This window comes from Arvicola amphibius, chromosome 3 (genome assembly GCF_903992535.2).
Source record: "Arvicola amphibius chromosome 3, mArvAmp1.2, whole genome shotgun sequence".
Lineage (NCBI taxonomy): Eukaryota > Metazoa > Chordata > Mammalia > Rodentia > Cricetidae > Arvicola > Arvicola amphibius.
In genome coordinates, this window is record NC_052049.1 from 665,445 (window position 1) to 686,028 (window position 20,584).

The following is a 20,584-nucleotide window of genomic DNA, read 5'->3' on the forward strand; positions in this document are numbered from 1 at the left end:
TTCCGCCTCCCTCCCTCCCTCCCCCCCTAAGTCTCTTTGTTTTTATTTCTGCCTCTTTCTCTATCTCTTATCTTCTGTGTCTCCACCTCCATCTCTTTCTTCACCCTTTCCTTCTGTTGGCAGGATATTCCAAATGTAAACTTTGTCTCGTCTCTGGCCTCTGTCCCATCAGTTTCTCAGTGTGTTCGGTCAAAGGTCAGGCCCCTGAACTTGCTCTACCTTGGGTGATGCCCCTTTTCATCTCTGCTCTTCAGGGACCTCAGCGGGAGCTACGGCAGGGGAAATGGATAAGCTGGGCTTTGGGGCTTTATCGTCTTATGGTGTTGGTCACTGATGAAATAAATGAGCAGAGACGGAATTTAAAAGTTCTATCATCCTTTCCTTAAAGGAGAGCGATGAAAAGGAAGTAAGAAAACAGAAAATAAAAAGCCCTGTGGATTCTAGGAAGGTCACGGGTGGCAAGGACATGATGTGGGGGAGGGTGGATCAGTAGAGTCCAGGAAGGGCTGCCCTGGAGAGCTGACCCTTGAGGCTGGACCGAAGAAGGTGGGAGGGGCATTTGAGAAGGGAGGCCTGCAGGGGGCATAGGGTAGCATTATATACTTTGCCCTCGGGAAGCTCAGGATAGTTCCCAGGGGTGAGGGAGTCATGGGATTGGCAGGAGAGATAGAGGGGAGTTATTCAAAACAGAGGGTGTGCCCCACCCAAATCCTACCCTCAAAGCTTGCATAATAACAAGGGCCCTATCTCTGTTTCTGGCCTTAGTTTAGACATAACCCCCAGGAACTTTTCTTTGGCTTTCTAGCCTCAAAGGCAAAGGCTCATTACCCTTAACCTTTCTTGGCACCCGGTGGTCATTCCTGATGCAATATTGGCTTCTCTGTATCTCCTCAGCTGGCCACTCTGCTGGGGACAGGGCCTTATCACCATGGTTGCCTGGCATCGGCACAAGCAATCTCCTCATCCTCTAAGTGCTCCCTGGAAGAACAGAAATCCTGCAGGGTTCCAGATGCTGGGGATAGCTAATCAGTCTTCTGAGGAGCCTTTAGAGCTCAGAACGGTGTCTGGAGGAACCCAAGCCATACTGTGGCAGGTCGTGTGAGCAGCAACTAGGGAACAGGCCTTCAACCACCTTCAGAAAAAAAGATGGGATTGGCAAGTCCCTGCTCAGCTTCCTATAGGTGAAAATGATTTCTGCGAGCTCCAATAGTCCGGGGAGAACCAGCATCCCGCTGGCTGTATTTTGTGGAGGTCCCTCCCTCTTTCCTGGGGAGTGGGCTTGTCACTGTCCCCCATCCACACTCAACCTTGGCCCAGGTCTGGGTTTGTACAGGGGGAGGGGTGGCCAGGCCTGCAGCAGGACCTCCTGTCGGTGTATGGAGGGGGCGGCTTAGCTGGTTGGGCTGGGTGCCTCTGCAGATAAGGCATTAACAGCGCAGTGGACACGCCCTGTGGATCTGCTGACGCCTCCTTTCGGCCCAGGTGCTTGGGGTGAGGTGCCAAAGGTTCTCTATAAAGAGCCAGGGCTCCTGGCCGCCACCACTTGCCCTCTGGCTGGTGAACAGCCTGTGTGTGCCAGGCCCAACCCAGGGACCACCATGGTGAGGCTTGTGCTGCCCAACCCTGGCCTAGAGGACCGAATTCCATCTCTGGACGAATTAGAGGTCATTGAAAAGGAAGAAGCCAGCTCCAGGCCCAAATGGGACAACAAGGCCCAGTATATGCTCACTTGTGTGGGCTTCTGTGTGGGACTGGGCAACGTGTGGCGTTTCCCCTACCTATGCCAGAGCCACGGAGGAGGTAGGAATCGGGACCCAGGTTGGGGCTTGGGTGTGGTAAACTTGGAGCCCAGGAGTAACACGGACCAAAGACACAAGATGGCTATTTCCCAGAATTCAGCACCCAAGAGGGTCACAGACAGGGAAGGAAGAGGTAGGGCAATGATCTCAAGTTGTTAGTGAGAGAGATATGCTCCTCCCTCGCCATGTGAATCGGGTGGTTTATGTGGGGATGCAGAACAATCTCCCCCTGGAGATGAGGATGATATCGCTAGTTCCCTGAGTTGACAGCCCTCTCAGAGGGTAGAACACTCACCCACTTTTCAGGAGGTTACTGGGTGATCCAGTTGGAAGAGGGAGAGTTGGGGTGCAAAGGGTAACCCTCAGAGGACAGACAGTATGAATGGAGCCCGTCTTGTTGGACCCCTGGCAGAGCTGCCACACTCGGTGACTCACACGCCTCAGCTTGTGTGACAGGCTTTAGGAGCACCCTGTCGTCCCCAGTGAGGCCCTATTATTCCCCAGTTGCACCTCCCTTTCAGAGAGACCCAGACTCTGACTTTTGTTCTACTGAAGGTGTCCATAGCACACGTCCAGGTGGCTCAGAAGGGCACAGCTGGGCACAGATCACAGGCATAGCTGCTCCATAGACTGCTACATCACAGAAACTTCTGCCAGTTGGTATGCCAGCTTTTCTTATCCCCAGCCCCACAAGGGTTGCTACACCCAGGAAGCACACAGACAGACAGACAGACAGACAGACAGACAGACAGACACACCAACCAGCCTTGGGCTTGAGAGAGCTTCTGCTTCTGCCTCTCACTTGGAGCCCACGCTCTGCCTTCCTAATGTCAATGGAGGTCTGGGCAGGCTTGGCTGCTGTAGAAACTGGCTCTGCTGAGCCTGGGGTGTGCCGCAGGTGGGGTTCCAGACATTCTCCTCTTCGACGGGATTCTCTGACTCAGGAGTTTTCTTTACTTCCAGTTTGTGCAGACACATGCTGTCATTGGGATGGGATGTTATCTCAGCAGCGCTGAAATGCCCACTGTGCTGCTGTGTAGATGTGTAGGTTGGCTGTTTATGACTCTGCCAGTACCTTGCTCTCAGGCCAGGCACCACAGCAAATCAGAGAGCTGACAGCCCAAGGTTTTGCTGTCCAGCTGACCTAAACAGAACTGTTCCAAGGCTTTCCAACCTCCTGTCCTTGGATTCCTCTACTTTTCCAGCATTTAGATGTAAAGAACCCCCCCGACAGCAAGAAATTTCATTTCAGAAAACAGACTCTGTCCTTCCTCCAACTTCCATCCAGGCAGGGCACCGTCAGGCTCCTCTGAATTTCCCTGCCATGGAGGGACTCTGCAGGGATGTGGAGGTGCCACATGAATGGAGGGTTTGAGACAAGATGCAGATTTGTCAGTTCTGTGCCTAAGAGAGAAGGGCTGAGACAAGCCTGCTCCACAAAGAATTGTTCAGGATTTCCACAAAAGAGCTGTGTCTAAGGTCCAGGTTTCAGTGAGAATTTAATGGGGATTCCCAACACCTGAGATCATCTCTTCTCTGAGTTCACAATGCCCTGGGGACCATGGGGCTGTGGTGCTGCCTGGTGTGGTGCAGTGCTCTGGATCAAGCAGTGCTGCAGACTTCTGTGCCAACCCTGGGAAGACAGAAGGGGATGAGCTGTGAAGGCTCTGGCCACAGCCTCGGTCCCTTGATCACACTGTTCTGAGCTTTGACTTCCTGAGAGGGCCTGGGCTTAGGTCCCAGAGAGACAACCCAGGTAAAATGGGAAGAATACCTCCTTGAGGAGCTGTACGTCTTTGGGTCACTCTGACCTATGTTGCCCACATTTCCCACAGGTCAGACAATCCCCCCAAAGGAAGGGAAGTCAGAAGAGCAGGACCCAGAGATGGTCCTCCTGACCTGACGGTTGGCTGCCTGTTCTCACGACTTCTCACACACAGTACTATTACATGGTGGATTTTTTTTCTAACCTGAAACTCTGGACCCTGGCAGAGAAAATCAGGTGAGGCTAGCCTAATCTAGCCTCCAGAGGAAATTTCAATAGACTTAGAAGACTGGGGATCCCTCAAAGGCCCTTGGGGGACAAGAGATCATGGCAGGTATTAGTAGACAAGGGGATAATGGAGCTGGGTAGTGTCCAATACTGAGGGGATCCAATACTCTTAGACTGCGTACCCTGATACCCTGTCTCCTGAGAGTTCTCAGGTTTGTCAGCTACACAAACTCCCAGAGCAGCATGGGCCACTGAAGCTGAGCAGACAAGAGAAGCAGGTATACCTGGCTTCTCCGCAGCTCAGACTGTCCACCAAAAATCACACAGGCCAGTCACCAACTTCCTTAGTGAACCTGAGTGAGCTGGGCTTGCTCTGGGACCTTTTCCTGAGGACTGTGTACTCAAAGGTAGCATAGACACACAGCAGTCCATGATCAGCCTCCTAGGTCATTGTCACTGCATCCTGGTCCTGGTGTTCTCATCTGTGAAATGGGAAGAACCTGATGGGGAATACTAAGGCTGTCTTCAACACTGAGCCTACTTGGGGGCTGCACTTGGCAAACATAAGGAGCTCGTTGGGCCAGTCACATGCAGAAGAATGGGCTAGCCTTTTTGAACTGTGCCTTAATACTACTTGTTTTTGTACGTGGAGGTTACCATATCTACCCAGGGTACCCTGGACATGGTTCTTCATCCTTATCCTGGCCCTGGCGACAGGCCTTAGGTCACTGGAAAACCAACCACTCTTGCTCTGTGTCCACCTTGGGTGCCATGGGTGCTGGTGTGGGTGCTGGTGCAGTTGCTGCCTTTCTTCCAAGGACCAGGTTGGCCCCCACAGGATGTTCCCAGACTTTTCTGTGCATCCTCTGGTGAGCCCACCACCACTTGGTCTAGTCCTGGTGACCTTGTGCACAATCACGTGCAATTGTGTGCAGCACACACCTGTGCTGGGTAAAGAAAATAGGGTAGACGCCACCTGCAGTGCTCGCCTTCTCCCTCCGACTTCCTCCACTCCTTTCCTGTTTCCTCTCCCTTACTCCTACTTTCCCACTCACGACTCAAAGACAGAACTGGGTCTTCTTCAAGCTGCACAATTTCATTTCCCTTCAGCCCCACTTTGCCGTCATTTCTCTCTGTGTAAACAGCAAACGCCAAGGATTCCGGGCAGCACAAAAGGCTTTATCTCTGGAGACCTTTGGACATTAATCCTTGGTGCTCCAGCCTGGAGCCCCAGCTTCCCCAGGGCCAATACCTATACCCTCTTCCTCTGCTGCCATACCCCCATGGAGAGGTGGTACAGTAGCTCAGAGGGGAAGATCCCATCCAGGGCTGGGATTCTGCCACCTTCCACAGAAGCCCAGGTCTTGTAACAAGCTCCCTGCTCTGAGTTGGAAACAGCATCTGGGCTCCACCCAAGGAACCTCAAGACTGTTGGCATCTGACCCACCCCAACATGACTGGCTCCCCTGCGTGGGGCAACCATCCTTGGTTCACTTACTCGGCCAACCTCAGGACCCAGGGCCTGTAGAGAAGGATAGCATCTCCCTCTGTCTTCCTCCATCCCTATTTTCCTGTGTCTGCTTCTCCTGTCTCTGCCCTGCCTTGTCTCTCACGTCTGTCTCTGATTCCTTGTGTCTCTCTCTGTCTCTCTGTCTCTATCCCCCCTTGTTTCTTTCAGACTTTCCTTGCCTCTCTGCTCTGGTCTCTTTTGTTTCTGTCCCTTCTCACCTATCTTCTTCCCTCGTCTCCCTCTGCCCCCTTCTGTCTCTTTCCTTGATTTTCTATTTCTGTATCTCTTACTGTCTCTGTAACGTGAGATGACAGTGCCCTGGCCTGGCAGAGATGAGGCGACATCCTGAGTGGTGCTGAGAGTTGGGTTGTCTTTGTGTTCTTCTGTGACAGACCCAGGGGGCCTGTGCCAGAGACACCAGGACATGAAGGGCTATGACATGTATTGGACCATGGTGGGTTCATAGCTTTTTTTCCCTCTGGACCATTCCCCAGGAACTGTTATGAGTCCTAGGACAGAATCTCAGGTCAGTAGCTAGAGGCTCTTAAGTGGTGAAGGGAGTCGAGGTGGCTCTCAAATCTGGGTCCGTGGGTCATGGCTTCAGCTTGAGCTTTGCTCTCACCGATCCTCACTGAGACCTCCAATAGAAGCGGGGGCAATTCTCAGCCTAAATTCTCTTCCTTAAGAAGACAGAATGTGATGATGTTGGGGGTAAATGCATATGAAAATTCTCCTAAGCATTGTGATTTCCCCAAAGCTCCTGCCACCTCTTCCCTGTCAGCAGCAGCCTGTTGCTGGCTTTCCTATAAGATATGTGTAGAGATGAAACCTGGCCTTCATGGAAGCAGAACCTTCCATCGGGCAGCACTTCTCTGTCCTTGTTTTAATGGTCCCCAAGTACTTAGCCTTTTAGTCTGTCCGTTGTCATGAGACATCTTCTGAGATAGGTCACCTTCTGTCTCTTTCTGCTCCAGCACCGGCCTACCACTGTTTCCAAATGCCCACACAACAGCATATTTCAAGGGTTTAGTCCTAACAGCTCAAAATCTGAGGTCAAACGTGATAGCTAAAGTGTCCCCTCAGGTGAGAGGGAATTTTGATGGGAAGATTGCCACTGTAGGTATAAAGAGGACTTCATGTATTTTCTGTTTTCCCTGTGTGAGAAAAAACATGATTATTAAAATGCACTTCTTGGCCATTTTTAAATGTCCTGTTCAATGGATTTAAGTGTTTCTGTCTAAGTGTACAGCATCACCACTGTCTGTCTCTGGAACTCTCATCCCTCCCAATGGAAACTGTTGCCGTTATCACCACCCCACATTGCTTCCCACCCCTGCAACCTCCGCTCTATGGCTTCTGTGTGCATGTTGTCTCCAGGGACCTGCATGGCATTCCATCTGGGTTTATGGTGACTGCTTTTTGCCTAACTTAACAAAATTCTCCTCCTTCCTCCCCTTGTGTGAATTTCCACTGTATGGATGGGTCATGGCGTGTTTACCCACTCAGCCGTGGAATGATGCTGCTGTGAACATAGGTGTCAAGCGTCTCTCTGAGGCTCTGCTTTCAGTTCTCTTGGGTACCTAGAAATGGAATTGCTGGATCCCATGGTGGTTCTATGTCTAATTTTTCCCCTCTGCATAAACCTACAATTTAATTTTCTACCTTTGCTGCTATCTTCATAGTATAAGGCGATACCTCATAATTCGGACTTACATTTTCTGCTCAGTGATGTAAGCGTCTTCTCAAGTGTTACTAGAATCTGTGTTGTCGTCTCTGGGTCAATATCTCTTGGGAGTCTGTAATCATCTTTAGGCTAGATTTTGTTTGAGTTTTGCCTCTATACATCCTGAGAAATTTAATATCTCACCAGGCTTGTAGTTTGCAAACATTTTTCTTTTCCACAGGTTGTCTTCTCAACTATGTTGATAATGGTAGTTGTTTTTCTTTCTCTCTTTCTTTCTTTTTTCTCCTTCCTTCCTTCCTTCCTTCCTTCTTTCCTTTCTTTCTTTCTTCTTCTTCTTCTTTCTTTCTTTCTTTCTTTCTTTCCTTCCTTCCTTCCTTCTCTCTCTCTCTCTCTCTCTTCCTCCCTCCCTCTCCTCCCTCCCTTACTCCCTCCCCTCTTTCTCCCCCTCTCTCCCTCCCTCCCTTCTCCCCCTCTCTCTTTCTTACCTTCTTTCTTTCTTTTTGGAGGCAGGGTCTCTCTACACAGCTCTGACTATTCTGGAACTCACTATGCAGACCAAGATAGCATAGGACTCACAGAGATCCTCCTGTTATGATTAAAAGCATATGCCACCATGATCAGTTTTTTTCAGTTGTTATGTGTGAGTGAGCATTTTTCCTGCATGCATGTATGTGTATCATGTGCACTCCTGATGCCCATGGAAGTAAGAAGAAAGGATCAGATCCCCTGTAAGTGGAGTTATAGATGGTTGTGAGCCCCATGTGGATGCTAGAAACTGAAGAAACCTGTTGTAAGAGCAGGTATTCAGCATCCTTTGAGCCGTCTCTCTAGTCTCAATGTTATTTGGTATACATCATTTAAACCTTTTTCATTAATGTGTTTTTTTAAGAAACATAATTAATACACAGGACACCACTAAAGATTCTTAAAGCACGGGAGAGACACACTTCCTAATATTAGGGTTAATAGGTCTATAGTACAAAGGGTTTGCACAGATGAGGGCAAACACTTTGTTTTGCCAAACAAAACAAAACGTGGCCAGTTACCTGAGACCATTATTGTACTGATTACACTTTGAAGAAAAGAATACATACCAGTGAACAAAGCTGCTCCAGCCCGAGGGGTGCTCACTTCCTCCCCTAGCTGCCACTATCACCGGTAAAGAGATCCCTTCTCAGGCTGCTGCCTGACAGCCGATTTAGCATTAGTTGACTATACAGTGACACGCTGTCCACAGAGCAGCTAATCTCAGAAGCTGTGACTCTGCCTCTCTGTTCCCAAGGCTCTGGCCAGTGAGGGGCCTGGGGCCAACTCATCCCTAGCCAGTGGGTACCTATGTGTCTTTGTGTTATTGTCAGTGAGCGTGGAGGTAAGGTTAGGGGCTCTGTTTAATGGCAGCATTCTTCAAACCAGCAGGGGGCGCTACCACACGTGGCAAGACTGTCCACCTAAGGGACCTTCTAGGCTGTAAAGTTTGCTGTGGCTCGGCTCACAGCTTACTACTGTTATCAGCTCTCTTCAAGTGCCATCAGGGTGTTTGTGGTATCTAGTCAGTAGAACAAAGCTTTTTAAGTGTCTGTCCCCAGGTGGTGTCCTGACCTGTAATGACATACCCTGCTTCTTCCCATCCAGGAGCCTTCATGATCCCGTTTCTCATCCTTCTGGTACTGGAGGGCATTCCCTTGCTGCACCTGGAATTTGCCATCGGCCAGCGGCTACGCAAGGGCAGTGTGGGTGTGTGGAGCTCCATCCACCCAGCTCTGAAGGGTGTAGGTATGTGTCAGTGCTGCCAGCTGGCCTGAGGTTTCCAGGGCCTTAGCTTTCACAATTGGTTCTAGGCTCATGTTCTACTAGAGACCGTCAGGAATCCTTCACCAGAATCCATGAGAACGTGGGTTGCAGCATCTAGGCCGAGTTACTCATGGTCGGCCAGCAGAGGTCGCCCTCGTCTCTGCTGGGTGAGAACAGTTAACGCCTTCCTAGAGCAAAAGCCTCCACGGCCAGAAGGGGGAGCTGACTGTCTGCTCTGTCCACTCCTACACTCTTGGCAAAGACACTCAGTACTGCCCCCAATGGTCACTCATTTACAAACTCTGGCCTAGAGACAGCCTCACTAAAAGGACATGGCTCACTGAGAGGTCAGAATGCAGCTAAGTGGTGTGGGCTCTCCAGCCAGGCAAGAGAAGGGCAGGGTCCACGGACAGAGAGTTCAGATGTGTTTATCCCAGAGACCCAATGCTGGGCAGCCCACAGCACACGCAATGGCCACTCCCTGATATCAAGCCCCTTCCTGCCCTTGTCACCCCACCCCCTGAGTCTCTGGCTCTTACACATTTGCTCTTCCTTCTTCTTTTCACTCATATTTGAATTTTAGTTTCACAATCAAAAAAGCATGTTCACAAACCACTAACTGGTCAGTCTGTTATCCCAGATACGGAGCCAGGGCCCACCACAATCTCTGCTTGACTTTCTCACTGGTTCCTGGCAGAGATTTTCCTGAGTCTATCCACTCTGTCTTGGCACTTGTCAAGTGGGCCTCCTTGAGGTGGATCTGCCTCCCCCGGAACTGTCAAAAGGCTCTTTGCAAGGGCTCTGTGACCACTGGCCGGGATACATCTTTTGGGGCCATAGGTGGAGCAGGTGGGGGTGCAGAGTGCTGGGACCTTGAACTCACTCTGGGAGAATCAGGTGATCATACGGGGGTATCACACTTCTAGGTCTGGGCTGTATCTGCTCTGCGGCCTGGGGAGCAGGCCCCTCCCAGGGTCCTACTGTCCTTCCCGGGTGGGACAGTATAGATTGGCATCGACATGCTCCCCTGCTAGAGATACTTGTGCCCCCTCCACAGTGACATCTCTCCCCACAGGCATTGCTTCCATGTTTGTGTCATTCATGGTGGGCCTGTACTATAACACAATCATCGCCTGGGTCATGTGGTATTTCTTCAACTCCTTTCAAGACCCTCTGCCATGGAGTGAGTGTCCACTCAACGCGAACCAGACAGGTAAGCCCTTGGCCCTAGGCAGTGGAGTGGAGTTGCCATCCCCCAGCCTCGGTTCCATCTGACAAACTGTAGCTTTCAGGAGAGTGGAAGAAATGGTTGCTGGCACCCTTCTGAGACAGTCCTACCGCGTGGCCAGATGGTCTCTCATTTTGCAAGGACTGGACACTCAGAGACCAGGGTTAGAAAACTCCAGAGCATCTTTAAGGCAACAGAACACTTAAAAATTCATGTTGTGGGGGCCACGGAGATAGTGTAGTCAGTTTAAAGTGTTTACCACAAAAGCATGAGGACCCGAGTTCAATCCCCAGCATTGACATAAGGAGTCAAGCATGTGTCATCTGTGATACCTATAAGCTAGGAAGCAGAGGCAGGAGGATCCTAAGGCCTTGCTGGTCATCCAGCCTAGTCTAATCAGTGAGCCCAGGTCCCAATGGGAAACCCTGTTTAAAAAAACAAGATGGATGGGTCTTGAGGAATGATACTCAGAAATTGATATCTGGCCTCCGCTCATGAACCTGCACACACGAGAACACGCGCGTGCGCGCGCACACACACACACACACACACACATCCACAGGCATACCTATTACCGCAACATTTGAGAGGCTGAGGTGAAATAATTGGGGCAGTGTGAGGCCAGCATGGCCCGCATTGTGAGCTCCAGGCTAGTACGGGCTTCAGTATGAGACCCTCTCACAACAAAACAAAACTGAAATTCACAGTCCAAGAAGGAAGCCTTAAACATGATGACTTCCTATGTCACACTGGTCACATGACTGAGACCATCAGGAGAGGAGTCATGGGAAGCATACTGATGGCTCCAAGTCACTAATCTGACCTAGTGAGACAAGAGGGTACCGGTCCTTGGTAGGATATTTCCTGTTTCCCTCCTCCATGCTCCCTGGGTCTCTGTACAAAGAGGCCCTTCTGCCTCAAGCGTCCTGTGCCAGTCTTATCATCCCAGGCCCCTCTCCTGTGGACAGAGAGAGGCACAGGTCTTTGCCCATGACCTATGGGGCATGTTGGCTCACAGAGATTCATATAGCTGTAGAGGGTCATGAACAGCCTGTTTTATAACTACTGTCCTGACTACCATAGAGTAGCTCTGAGGATTTCACATGGACCCTCAGGATGGGTTCCTGTTTGTCAAAGGATAAGTACTCCCCAGGATCTTGATTGGTCTCTTCTGGTAGGAGAACCCCAGTTGGTTTTTTTGAGGAAGAGATGCTTATGATAACATGAGACAACATGGAGTTAGACTGTCATGAGCACAGATGGCCACAGAGTCCCAAAGACCAGCTGCTTTTTTAGTGATGATAGGGACCTTTTTCCAGGAGTCAGGGAGGAGCTGGGGCTCAGAGGCCTGGGCTCACACCAGAGCCCAACAGTGTACCTTAGCAGACTTCACTTAGATCTGAACCTATGTACAAATAGGCATGTACAAGCACACGTATGGGAGTGTGTGGTGTGTGGATACAGATGTGTGGGCGTGAGTGTGTTTATGAGTGCCCATGTGTATATGCATGGCTATATTCACATGCACAAGTGTATTCCTCTCATGAATGCCTCAGACCCTGGCTATGTTTCTGCCACTTAATGTTTCCTGTTGCCGTTTCGTGGCTTATTCCTGGCTTGTCCCTACTCTTGACCCACAGCTTGATGTGTGTGCTCCTCTGCTTCTGCAGGCTATGTGGAAGAGTGTGCCAAGAGCTCCTCCGTGGACTACTTCTGGTACCGGGAGACTCTCAACATCTCCACGTCCATAGATGACTCAGGCTCCATCCAGTGGTGGATCCTGCTCTGCCTGACGTGTGCCTGGAGTGTGCTGTATGTGTGTGTTATCCGCGGCATCGAGACCACTGGGAAGGTACGGTGTGCCGCTGACCATGCAGCCTCTTGTCGCCAATCTTGAGGGTCACCTGTCCCTGGGCTTACGTACATGAGGCCTTAGTTGGATTCGGTGGTGTCTAAGATGCCTTTCAGGCACACACTGTAAAGCTTTGTATAAGATTAATCCGAGATCTTTCTCCAATTGAATCAGAGAAACTTCTCAGTAAGAGAAATTGGAAAAGGAAAGAGTGAGCCCCAGTCTCCCCTACACTGAGCTGGGGTGACTGTGGCAGAGGGAAGAATGTGGCCTCCTGAACCAGTCCCTTTTCCTTGCCTGACCTCTGGTCTACCCCTCATGCTGTCCCCACTACCATCTCTCCTCTCGTAGGCTGTGTACATCACCTCCACCCTGCCCTATGTGGTGCTGACCATCTTTCTCATCCGTGGCTTGACTCTGAAGGGTGCCACCAACGGTATCGTCTTCCTCTTCACACCCAATGTGAGTCTCTAAACATCTACCTCTTCCTCTTCACACCCAATATAAATCTCTGCCATCTGCTAGCTGACTAACCCCAGACTTCAGATCCCATGGAAGACGTCCATGCTGGATTCTCTTGGCTTCAAGATCAGCTTTTTTCTATATGGTGACAGCTAACTGTCTGATGCCCAGGCCAGGGCCCTAGTTAAGAAGGGTCTGGCAAATGGTCAGCCTATTCATGGGCCTTTAACATACGTGTCCTGGATAGGGACTGTTGGGTGGCTTGGCTTCTTTCCTCTGTGTAAATGGTATCCATCGCTGTGGAAGGAGCTAACTTCTTCCTCAGTGGAGGAGGAGTCCTGGTCCCTGCACTCACAGCTCAGTTCCTGTATGACAGATTACGGAACTGACCAACCCCAACACATGGCTGGATGCCGGTTCTCAGGTCTTCTACTCCTTCTCGCTGGCCTTCGGGGGCCTCATCTCCTTCTCCAGCTACAACTCTGTGCAGTGAGTATGGAGTTGGAGGGAGGGATGGGGATAGGGGCTGGGGAGGCCCAGGAGCACCTTGGTTCTGGAGTCTCAGCTTCCCTGTCAGACCATGAGGAGTTCTGCTGTGTGGTTAAGAAGGAGAAGGAAGGTGCTTTTTAAAGAGCAGCACCAGCACTAGTGCTGGCAAGTGTGACTCAGCAGCTGCCCTCTGACCAGTCCTGACCAAACACAGAACAGGGCTGACGGGAAAAGCAGGTACAGGCTTTGAGAGGATCTCCCTTTGCTGGGTCCCTGGATGATCTTTGCTGCTGGGTCTAGTATGCTCCCTTCTCCACTCCCAACTTGATGCCCACATTATTCCCAGCCAGCCTCAGAACTCACTCCAGGCCCCAGGTATGTTGGTTCCCCCCAAAGCCCACCCTGAACCCAGATCAGATCCTGAAGGTTGTGACCTAGCCAACTTCAGACATGCATCCCTTCCTGACACCTTCTGGAACCCTAAGCTACGAAGAGCCCCCTCTCCAGGCCCCTTTAACATCCAGGGAGGATATAGGTGGCATTTATTGTCTTCTACAAAGGCTCAGGGAGCACCAGCCAGGCTTGACCTGGGTAAGGGATAGCAGTGGAATCAGACTGTTTGAGGTGATAAGCCCAAGAGAGAGCTGCTAGGGCTGGGCAGGGAGTGGGTGGAGGCTGCTGGTAGATCAAACAACTTCCTAAGCTCAGGGTAGGCAAGGCCATGGAGAGACTCAGGCAGCAGACAGAGACAGAGGCAGGGTAGGTCTGTTCTGTGTGTGGTCTGCAATAGTTACGACACTATGGGACATCTCTTCTTGGAGGGCATGGTCCCTTGATCTGGGAGGGCAGGCTCTTCAGAGAATGTGCTGGAGCTGGATAGATGGACAAGCGTTCTATCTAGACCATGGCCTTTTAGTTACCGACTGATGAGTCCCAGGCTTCAGAAGGCCTCCTCTGGGGCCATGTAGAACGTCCTCAAAGGCAACCCTGGAATTGTCACTTCCAGAGATGGAGCCCAAGTAGAGCTGAGGGTGAATTACTTTGATAACATTTTTATTCAGCTTGTATTCTGTGCAGTTCACACACATTAGGCTGCATGAGTTGACTCACATGAGTCCAATGGGCTTAGTGCAGTCCAGAGTCTATGTGTTCCCACTAGTTCAGGTCAGCCGTCTCTGTGTTTTGGCTGCTTCCACTCCTGTAGTTGTGAAGGGTGCTTTGCCGGATGCGCCATTGCTGCATGCTTTGCCGGATGCGCCGTTGCTGCGTTCTGGTGTATAACTGGGAGGAGACCTGCCTTTATGCCGCTCCATGATGGGTCAGCTAAGGACTCAGCAGGCTGCTCTCTGCAGCATGGCACCACTACAAGTTTCCTTCAGCTGTGCAGGGTGGCCTCAGTTTCCCTTTCCTGTCAACTTTGTGGTCATCTGTGTTTTGGGGGTAGTCTTCCTTTCCCGTGGGAGGTGGTGCTGTGTTGTAGTTTGACATGCACTTTTCTGATGGCTTGTGTACTCTGTTGTTGAGACAGCACGAAACACCATGATGACAGTTGTACTGGGGGACTGGGGTTGGAACATCAGGGTATGTTCAGGGTGTACTGAGTGTCTCCAGATGGCACTCCAGAGGACCCAATCAGGGAGTCAGTGGGAGGTCTAATAGGGCTGAGGGTAAGGGCCAAAGCCTTGGGTCAGCCCCTGATCTGTGACCACATCTTCCATGCCCCTGAAGTCAGGAACACACAGCCCTGTGCTGCCTCAGGGCATAAACCCGGGACTCTCAGATGGTCAGAGATACATCTGGGACCTGGCCCTAGAGCATTCTACCCTGTGCTGGGGGTGAGTATCCATCCTGCTGTGATGCACAGATACTGCAAGGCCAGACGGCCAGGGTGGCTCTACCCTGCCCCAGATACCAGCCAGAATGGTCAAGTCCCACCTGGAAAATTCTCGGATCTCTTTTCATCCTTTTGACTCCAGGCAGGTAGCTCACCTAGCCCTGGGTTCTCTCAGCTATTGGGGCTATGGACTGAATTGCTATTATAAATACTAATTCATAATTGCTCTAATAAACAAAACTGTATGGTTTAAATAAGTAAACTCCAATCTTTAGGGAGGCCTGGGTTGGGGGAGAGAGTTTCAAGCAGTAGAGAACCTGTCTTGGTCTCCCTCTTTAGCCCCTGTGGACCTCTGTACCTGGTAGTGAGAGGTCAGGGCCTGTCCCTTCTGTGAGGCTGACTGCTTGCCTCAGGCCTAAGGTGGGATTTGATTCTAGGAATCTACAGCTCTTGGTATCCTGGGCTTTCAGAGGGTCTACCTAACCATTGTCAGTGTGGGCGGGAAGATTGGAACACAGTAAAGAAGCCAGCAGCTTGGTTCAAGGTCAGGATACAGCCCTCTGGTCACCTTGAGTCCTCAGTGCCCACACGCGCCCAGATGATAGGACCTGGGTTTCCCTATATCACATTAGCCTTCCATTCGCTGGTGAGAGCTCAGGAACCCGGTCTTAGACCTGATCCCACTTGCTTTGCTGTGCCACATGCTGACACCCAGCCAGGGGATGTCCTCCTCTGTGATTCAGCCATATTGTCCCTGTGATGACACCACTCTTGTCCTCAGCAATAATTGTCAGATGGACTCTGTGATAGTGTCCATCATCAACGGCTTCACGTCCGTGTATGCAGCCACCGTGGTCTATTCCATCATCGGCTTCCGGGCCACCGAGCGCTTTGACAACTGTGTTGACACGTGAGTTGCCAGCCTAGCACCTCGGGCTGCATCCAGAGGGCATGCACATAGACCCCACTCCTCTTTGCCCAACCCTTGCTGGTTCAGCCTTTGGGAAGCTCCCACCTAGGACATACACAGCAGCCCTTTTCGTCACCACCAGAAACATCCTGACTCTCATCAACGGGTTCGACCTGCCCGAGGGCAGTGTGACTGCAGAGAACTTTGAGGCCCTTCAGCAGTTGTACAATGCCACCAATCCTGAGATCTACGCACAGCTGAAGTTCCAGACCTGTGACATGAACGCCTTGCTTTCTGAGGTAGGTGTGGTGATGTCCAGGCCATTAAAGCCTCATGTGGGGGCAAGGGGAGGGATCCTCTTATCGTCTTTGTGAGTCATACACAGAGGCTTTGCACAGTTAGCATCTTACCCTTAGAAGTGGCAGAAGTTAAAAAGAAGGCAGGAGGAAGGAGCCACTGTTCAATAATCATGACCCTCCTGGCACTGCTGGGACTCGACTCCTCCAGCCTCTCAAAACAATCATATAAAACACCCCCTGCTTCTTCCTTCAAACCATCCCATGCTTCTCCTCTGATTCATTCTCCTCTGACCTCTTTTTCTTTGATTATTATATATAATATACATCTGTATTATATGTGTGTGCATGATCTATATACATATGTAATATGTATATAACACACACACATATATATATATTAATGTATATAGATATTAATACAACCTGTTGAGTTCATTTGCTGTTGCTTGTATGTATGTTATCTCAGGGTTGATCACTTGGTATGGTATAACCAACTAGGAGGCTTATCTCTGGGGACTTCTAAGTCTCTTGCTCTCAGCATCCCTTAGTTGACTGTCATTTCTTGTTTAGGGGTGGCTGCCTCCCTTCCCTCTCCTCTCAAGTGAGGTTTAGATTTCTCCCTACCTCATTAACATGTCTATTGGTGTTACTCTTGTTTAGGTCTTGTTTAGGCAGGTATTATGGGTGTTGCTTCCTTGTCATAAAAGGAAATACCACAGCTGTTTTCCTGGTCTTTGGGCTCTTACATCTTTCTGCTCCTTCTTTCATGATGTTCCCTGAACCTTGGGTACAGGGTTGTGTTGTAAATGCATCCACTGGGAATGGACACCCCAAGACCAGTTGTTTTCTGCATTTTGATTGATTATTGTTTTCTGTAGTGGTCTCTGTCTGATGCAAAGAGAAGTTTATTTGATGAAGGGTGAGGTACACTTCACTGCACTCACCTGTGGCTATAAGGATAGATATTCAGCGTGTACTTAGGAAGTTAGGGTTAGTGAAGTAGCAGAGGTTCTTCTTTTAGATTCACACCTTCACTAGTCTGGAGGAGTTGGCTTGGTCCAATGCCAGCCATAATTTTCCTCTTTTTGAATGGGCCTTCAGTCCAGTTAAACAGTGGTTGCTTAATGACAAGAGATGAATGCCACTGTTGAATCTTTCGAGATCATTGCTGTGGCTCACAAGCTGAGGAGGATGATTGTTTTCTTTCTTCCCTTGGCAGCTTGCTCAGTACCTTTAGGTGCTATGAAAGTTGGTCCTTGCGGAGGAGATTTTCAGGTCATATCCAGCTGGACTCCTCTGAGTCCAAAGTGCATGGTGTCTTCAACAATAGGGGCATACTTTCAATTTCTGGGAAGCAATCAAGGGAAGCAGCAATAGCTGATACAAGAGGAGGGAGAGGGACAGAGAGCTCAGATGACCTTGTGAATTGCTGCAGGGTGTGGAGGGCACAGGCCTGGCCTTCATTGTCTTCACTGAAGCCATCACGAAGATGCCAGTGTCTCCGCTGTGGTCGGTGCTCTTCTTTATCATGCTCTTCTGCCTGGGCCTCTCATCCATGTTTGGGAACATGGAGGGGGTGGTTGTACCCCTTCAGGACCTCAACCTCATCCCTAAGAAGTGGCCCAAGGAACTGATGACGGGTATGTATGAAGCCTACTGTCTAAGGGGGAGACCCGCTTATGCCCCTCATGGCAATGGTGGGTGTAACCTTATAGCCACAGCTCTGCTCCCTGTCTGGCCACAGGCCTCATCTGCTTGGGGACGTATCTCATCGCCTTCATTTTCACACTGAAGTCGGGCCAGTACTGGCTCTCCCTTCTGGACAACTATGCTGGCTCCATCCCTCTGCTTGTCATCGCCTTTTGTGAGATGTTTGCTGTCGTCTACGTGTATGGAGTGGACAGGTATGAGGGGTAGCTTTGTGTCAACAAACCATCAGCAGAAAAGCTGAGTCACAGAATCCATGCTAAGATGGGCCAATCAGGGAGGTAGGTGTGCCATGGCACAAAGCCTTCACTACTGTGCAAATGAGTGCAGATTTCCTTCATAGGAGTAGACTAGCATTGGTTTAATCTTGGCACTTGGTCCAAGAGGTAGAGAGAGACCACAGGATGAATGGTTGGCTTTGCTGAGTGGTACCTCCTTTCTTATTAGAAGTGATTTAAATAGTACCTCTAACTCCCAATAGCCCCTGCTACCTATCCAAAGCCAGGTGTACTAGAAACTGACATGTAGTAACTGTGGGTGCCAGAGAAAGAGAGTGCAAAAGAAAAACTCAGACACATATGACTACACAACTTAAAAAATATATATAATCTAACTCTAAATATGACCTCCAGTCTGGACCTCCAAAAGCAGCACTGGGGTCAGAATAAAGGTAGGGAGAAGGTGGGAAGTGAGGAAGGGGAGGGGACTCAGGCTCTGTAGTACATGGACCTCACATATCCTGAGGCAAGATGAAGCTCAATGCTTTTCATCTACTTGGAATCTACTTCAGGGGTACTTCTGGAATTACGCATAGACTCTTCTAGGGGGATGGGGAACTTAGCAGCTATCTAAGACTTACGCACAAAAAGGCAGGGAAGACCACCATTAGGGCCACTTCCAACTGTCAGCTTGACCCAACATCTCGGGGCACCATTAGCATTGCTGGGTAGGGATCCAGGAAGCTACATCTTGAGGAGAAGCTGTATTGCGACCTCTCTGGTTTGGTGTCAGTATCCATTACAATGACGTTTGCTGGAGGTGTTGTTCTGGAAAACCTATTTGAAGTCGCTGTAAAGTTCAAGTCCACTGGGGACATGGACAAGGTTAGATCAGCGTGAGAGGAGACCACACTCTAGCAGGCTGAGGAAGCAATGTGGAGGCTGAGGAGCACAGGACCAGCCATGTGACTTTTGTGATGTTTGGAAACATCAACAAGAAATGTACGAACTGAATTGTGGTTGCAGCTAGCACATGCACAGTGGTCTGAATTCCACACGGCGAAGGTGATGGCCCAAAAAGAAAGACAGTCACCAGACTAGTGATGAGCTCAAATGGCCTGGTTTCTCAGAGGTCCTCACTGAGACTGTACCTAAGTCCTAGTGTCTGCTGGGGCCCTAGATAACTCGTCAATTTGTTCTGTATGTCTCATTCTGACCACAAATCCCTGTCTACTGAAAGAAGGGATGCTGCCACAGAGCAGGCTTCGAGCAGGTCAAGAAATTGTGGGTGTCACCGAACTCAGCGTGCTGCTGCTCACACTAGAGCTGCCAAGTCTTGTGTGCGTTAGGAGGAGAGTCTGAGGGTTCGCTGTCCTCATTGTTGTATAACAGGAAGTGGGTGAGAGTTCCAGACCTCTGATTATAAACTCCTATCCCAGTGCTGTGGGGATTCCAAGAAGCTTGGTGGCAGCTGCTGGCAGTGACAGCCTAGGACCCCTCTGAGTACAGGCACATCTTTGCCCGCAAAGTTAGCCGGCATTATCAAGGGAAGGCCAAACTACAGTATCCCAAGATGACAACCATTGTCCAGATATATAAAACTGGTCAGTCATATGCCTTCATGAGCTTCCAGTGATCCTGCCCTCTGGCCTCTACTGCAGGTTCAACAAGGACATCGAATTCATGATTGGCCACAAGCCCAACATCTTCTGGCAAATTACATGGAGAGTGGTCAGTCCACTGATCATGCTGGTCATCTTCCTCTTCTTTTTTGTTAATGAGGTCAACCAAAAGCTCATGTATAGCATCTGGGACCCTGACTACGTAAGTACCCAGGCAGCGGCTGTGTGGAGAGGGAGGGAAGCTGAGGGGGAGGAGGTAAGCAGTGGGGTACGAGGGTGGGAGAAGGGCTCCATTTCAGGAAGCAGAAGGTGAGATCATAGGCTCTGTAGACCCTTTTCTCCATCTGTTATCTGTGACTCTCTCCCCAGGAGGACTTCCCCAAAACGCAGAAGATCGCATATCCCAACTGGGTGTATGCGGTGGTGGTCATTGTGGTTGGGATACCCTGCCTCGCCATCCCCGGCTTTGCCATCTACAAGCTCCTCAGAAACCGTTGCCAGAAGTCTGGGGACCACCACGGGCTGGTCAATTCAATGTCCACAGCCTCTGTGAATGGTGATCTGAAGAACTGAGTGGGTCTAGCCTGTGTAAGGCAGAAGATGATACACGGAGGAGAACAAGAGACAGGACCCTTGGGGGAAGTGGGCAGGAATGTGTGTGAATGTGCGAGTATACATACATGTAGTCATACATCATACAGAAGTGTATACAAATGCTACACAAACATGTGGGGCACATAATAATAGGCATATTTATGTGTATATAGCAGTTGCACACACTATATATGTATAGATGTGTATGTACATATATGGTACACGTGCACATAAATATGTATATATATGTGAGTTGTGTGTGTGCATGTCGTGCCTATGTGCATATATACTAGGAAGTCCCTATATATTTGTGTATATATGTGTATATCCACATGAGCGTTATCTGTATGTATATATGCCCATGTGTTAACATATACATATGTTCACATGCTAACATGTGTGCATACGTGTGATACATATGCTCACACATGTACATCTATAGATGTGTGTACATCTGCATACATGCACAAACCTATGTACATATATTTATGTGCATATCTTCATGTGTGAAATTTGCACGCTCCATACGCACATGCATGTACATGTACACTTATGGTTGTACATTGCATACAGGCATATGCACACGCCTATG

The 20,584-nt window shown here is 49.9% G+C and overlaps 1 protein-coding gene across 1 annotated transcript; it reads left to right on the forward strand.

Moving 5' to 3' along the window:
- Window positions 1-1,598: 1,598 nt before the first annotated feature.
- Slc6a19 (solute carrier family 6 member 19) lies at window positions 1,599-20,151 on the forward strand. Its single transcript, XM_038323669.1, has 12 exons — window positions 1,599-1,800; window positions 8,619-8,759; window positions 9,853-9,990; window positions 11,676-11,857; window positions 12,209-12,319; window positions 12,696-12,808; window positions 15,424-15,552; window positions 15,695-15,851; window positions 17,287-17,491; window positions 17,596-17,755; window positions 19,438-19,600; window positions 19,768-20,151. The coding sequence occupies exons 1-12, from the start codon at window positions 1,599-1,601 to the stop codon at window positions 19,969-19,971; spliced, it is 1,905 nt and encodes a 634-aa protein (XP_038179597.1). The 3' UTR covers window positions 19,972-20,151.
- The last annotated feature ends 433 nt before the right edge of the window (window positions 20,152-20,584 follow it).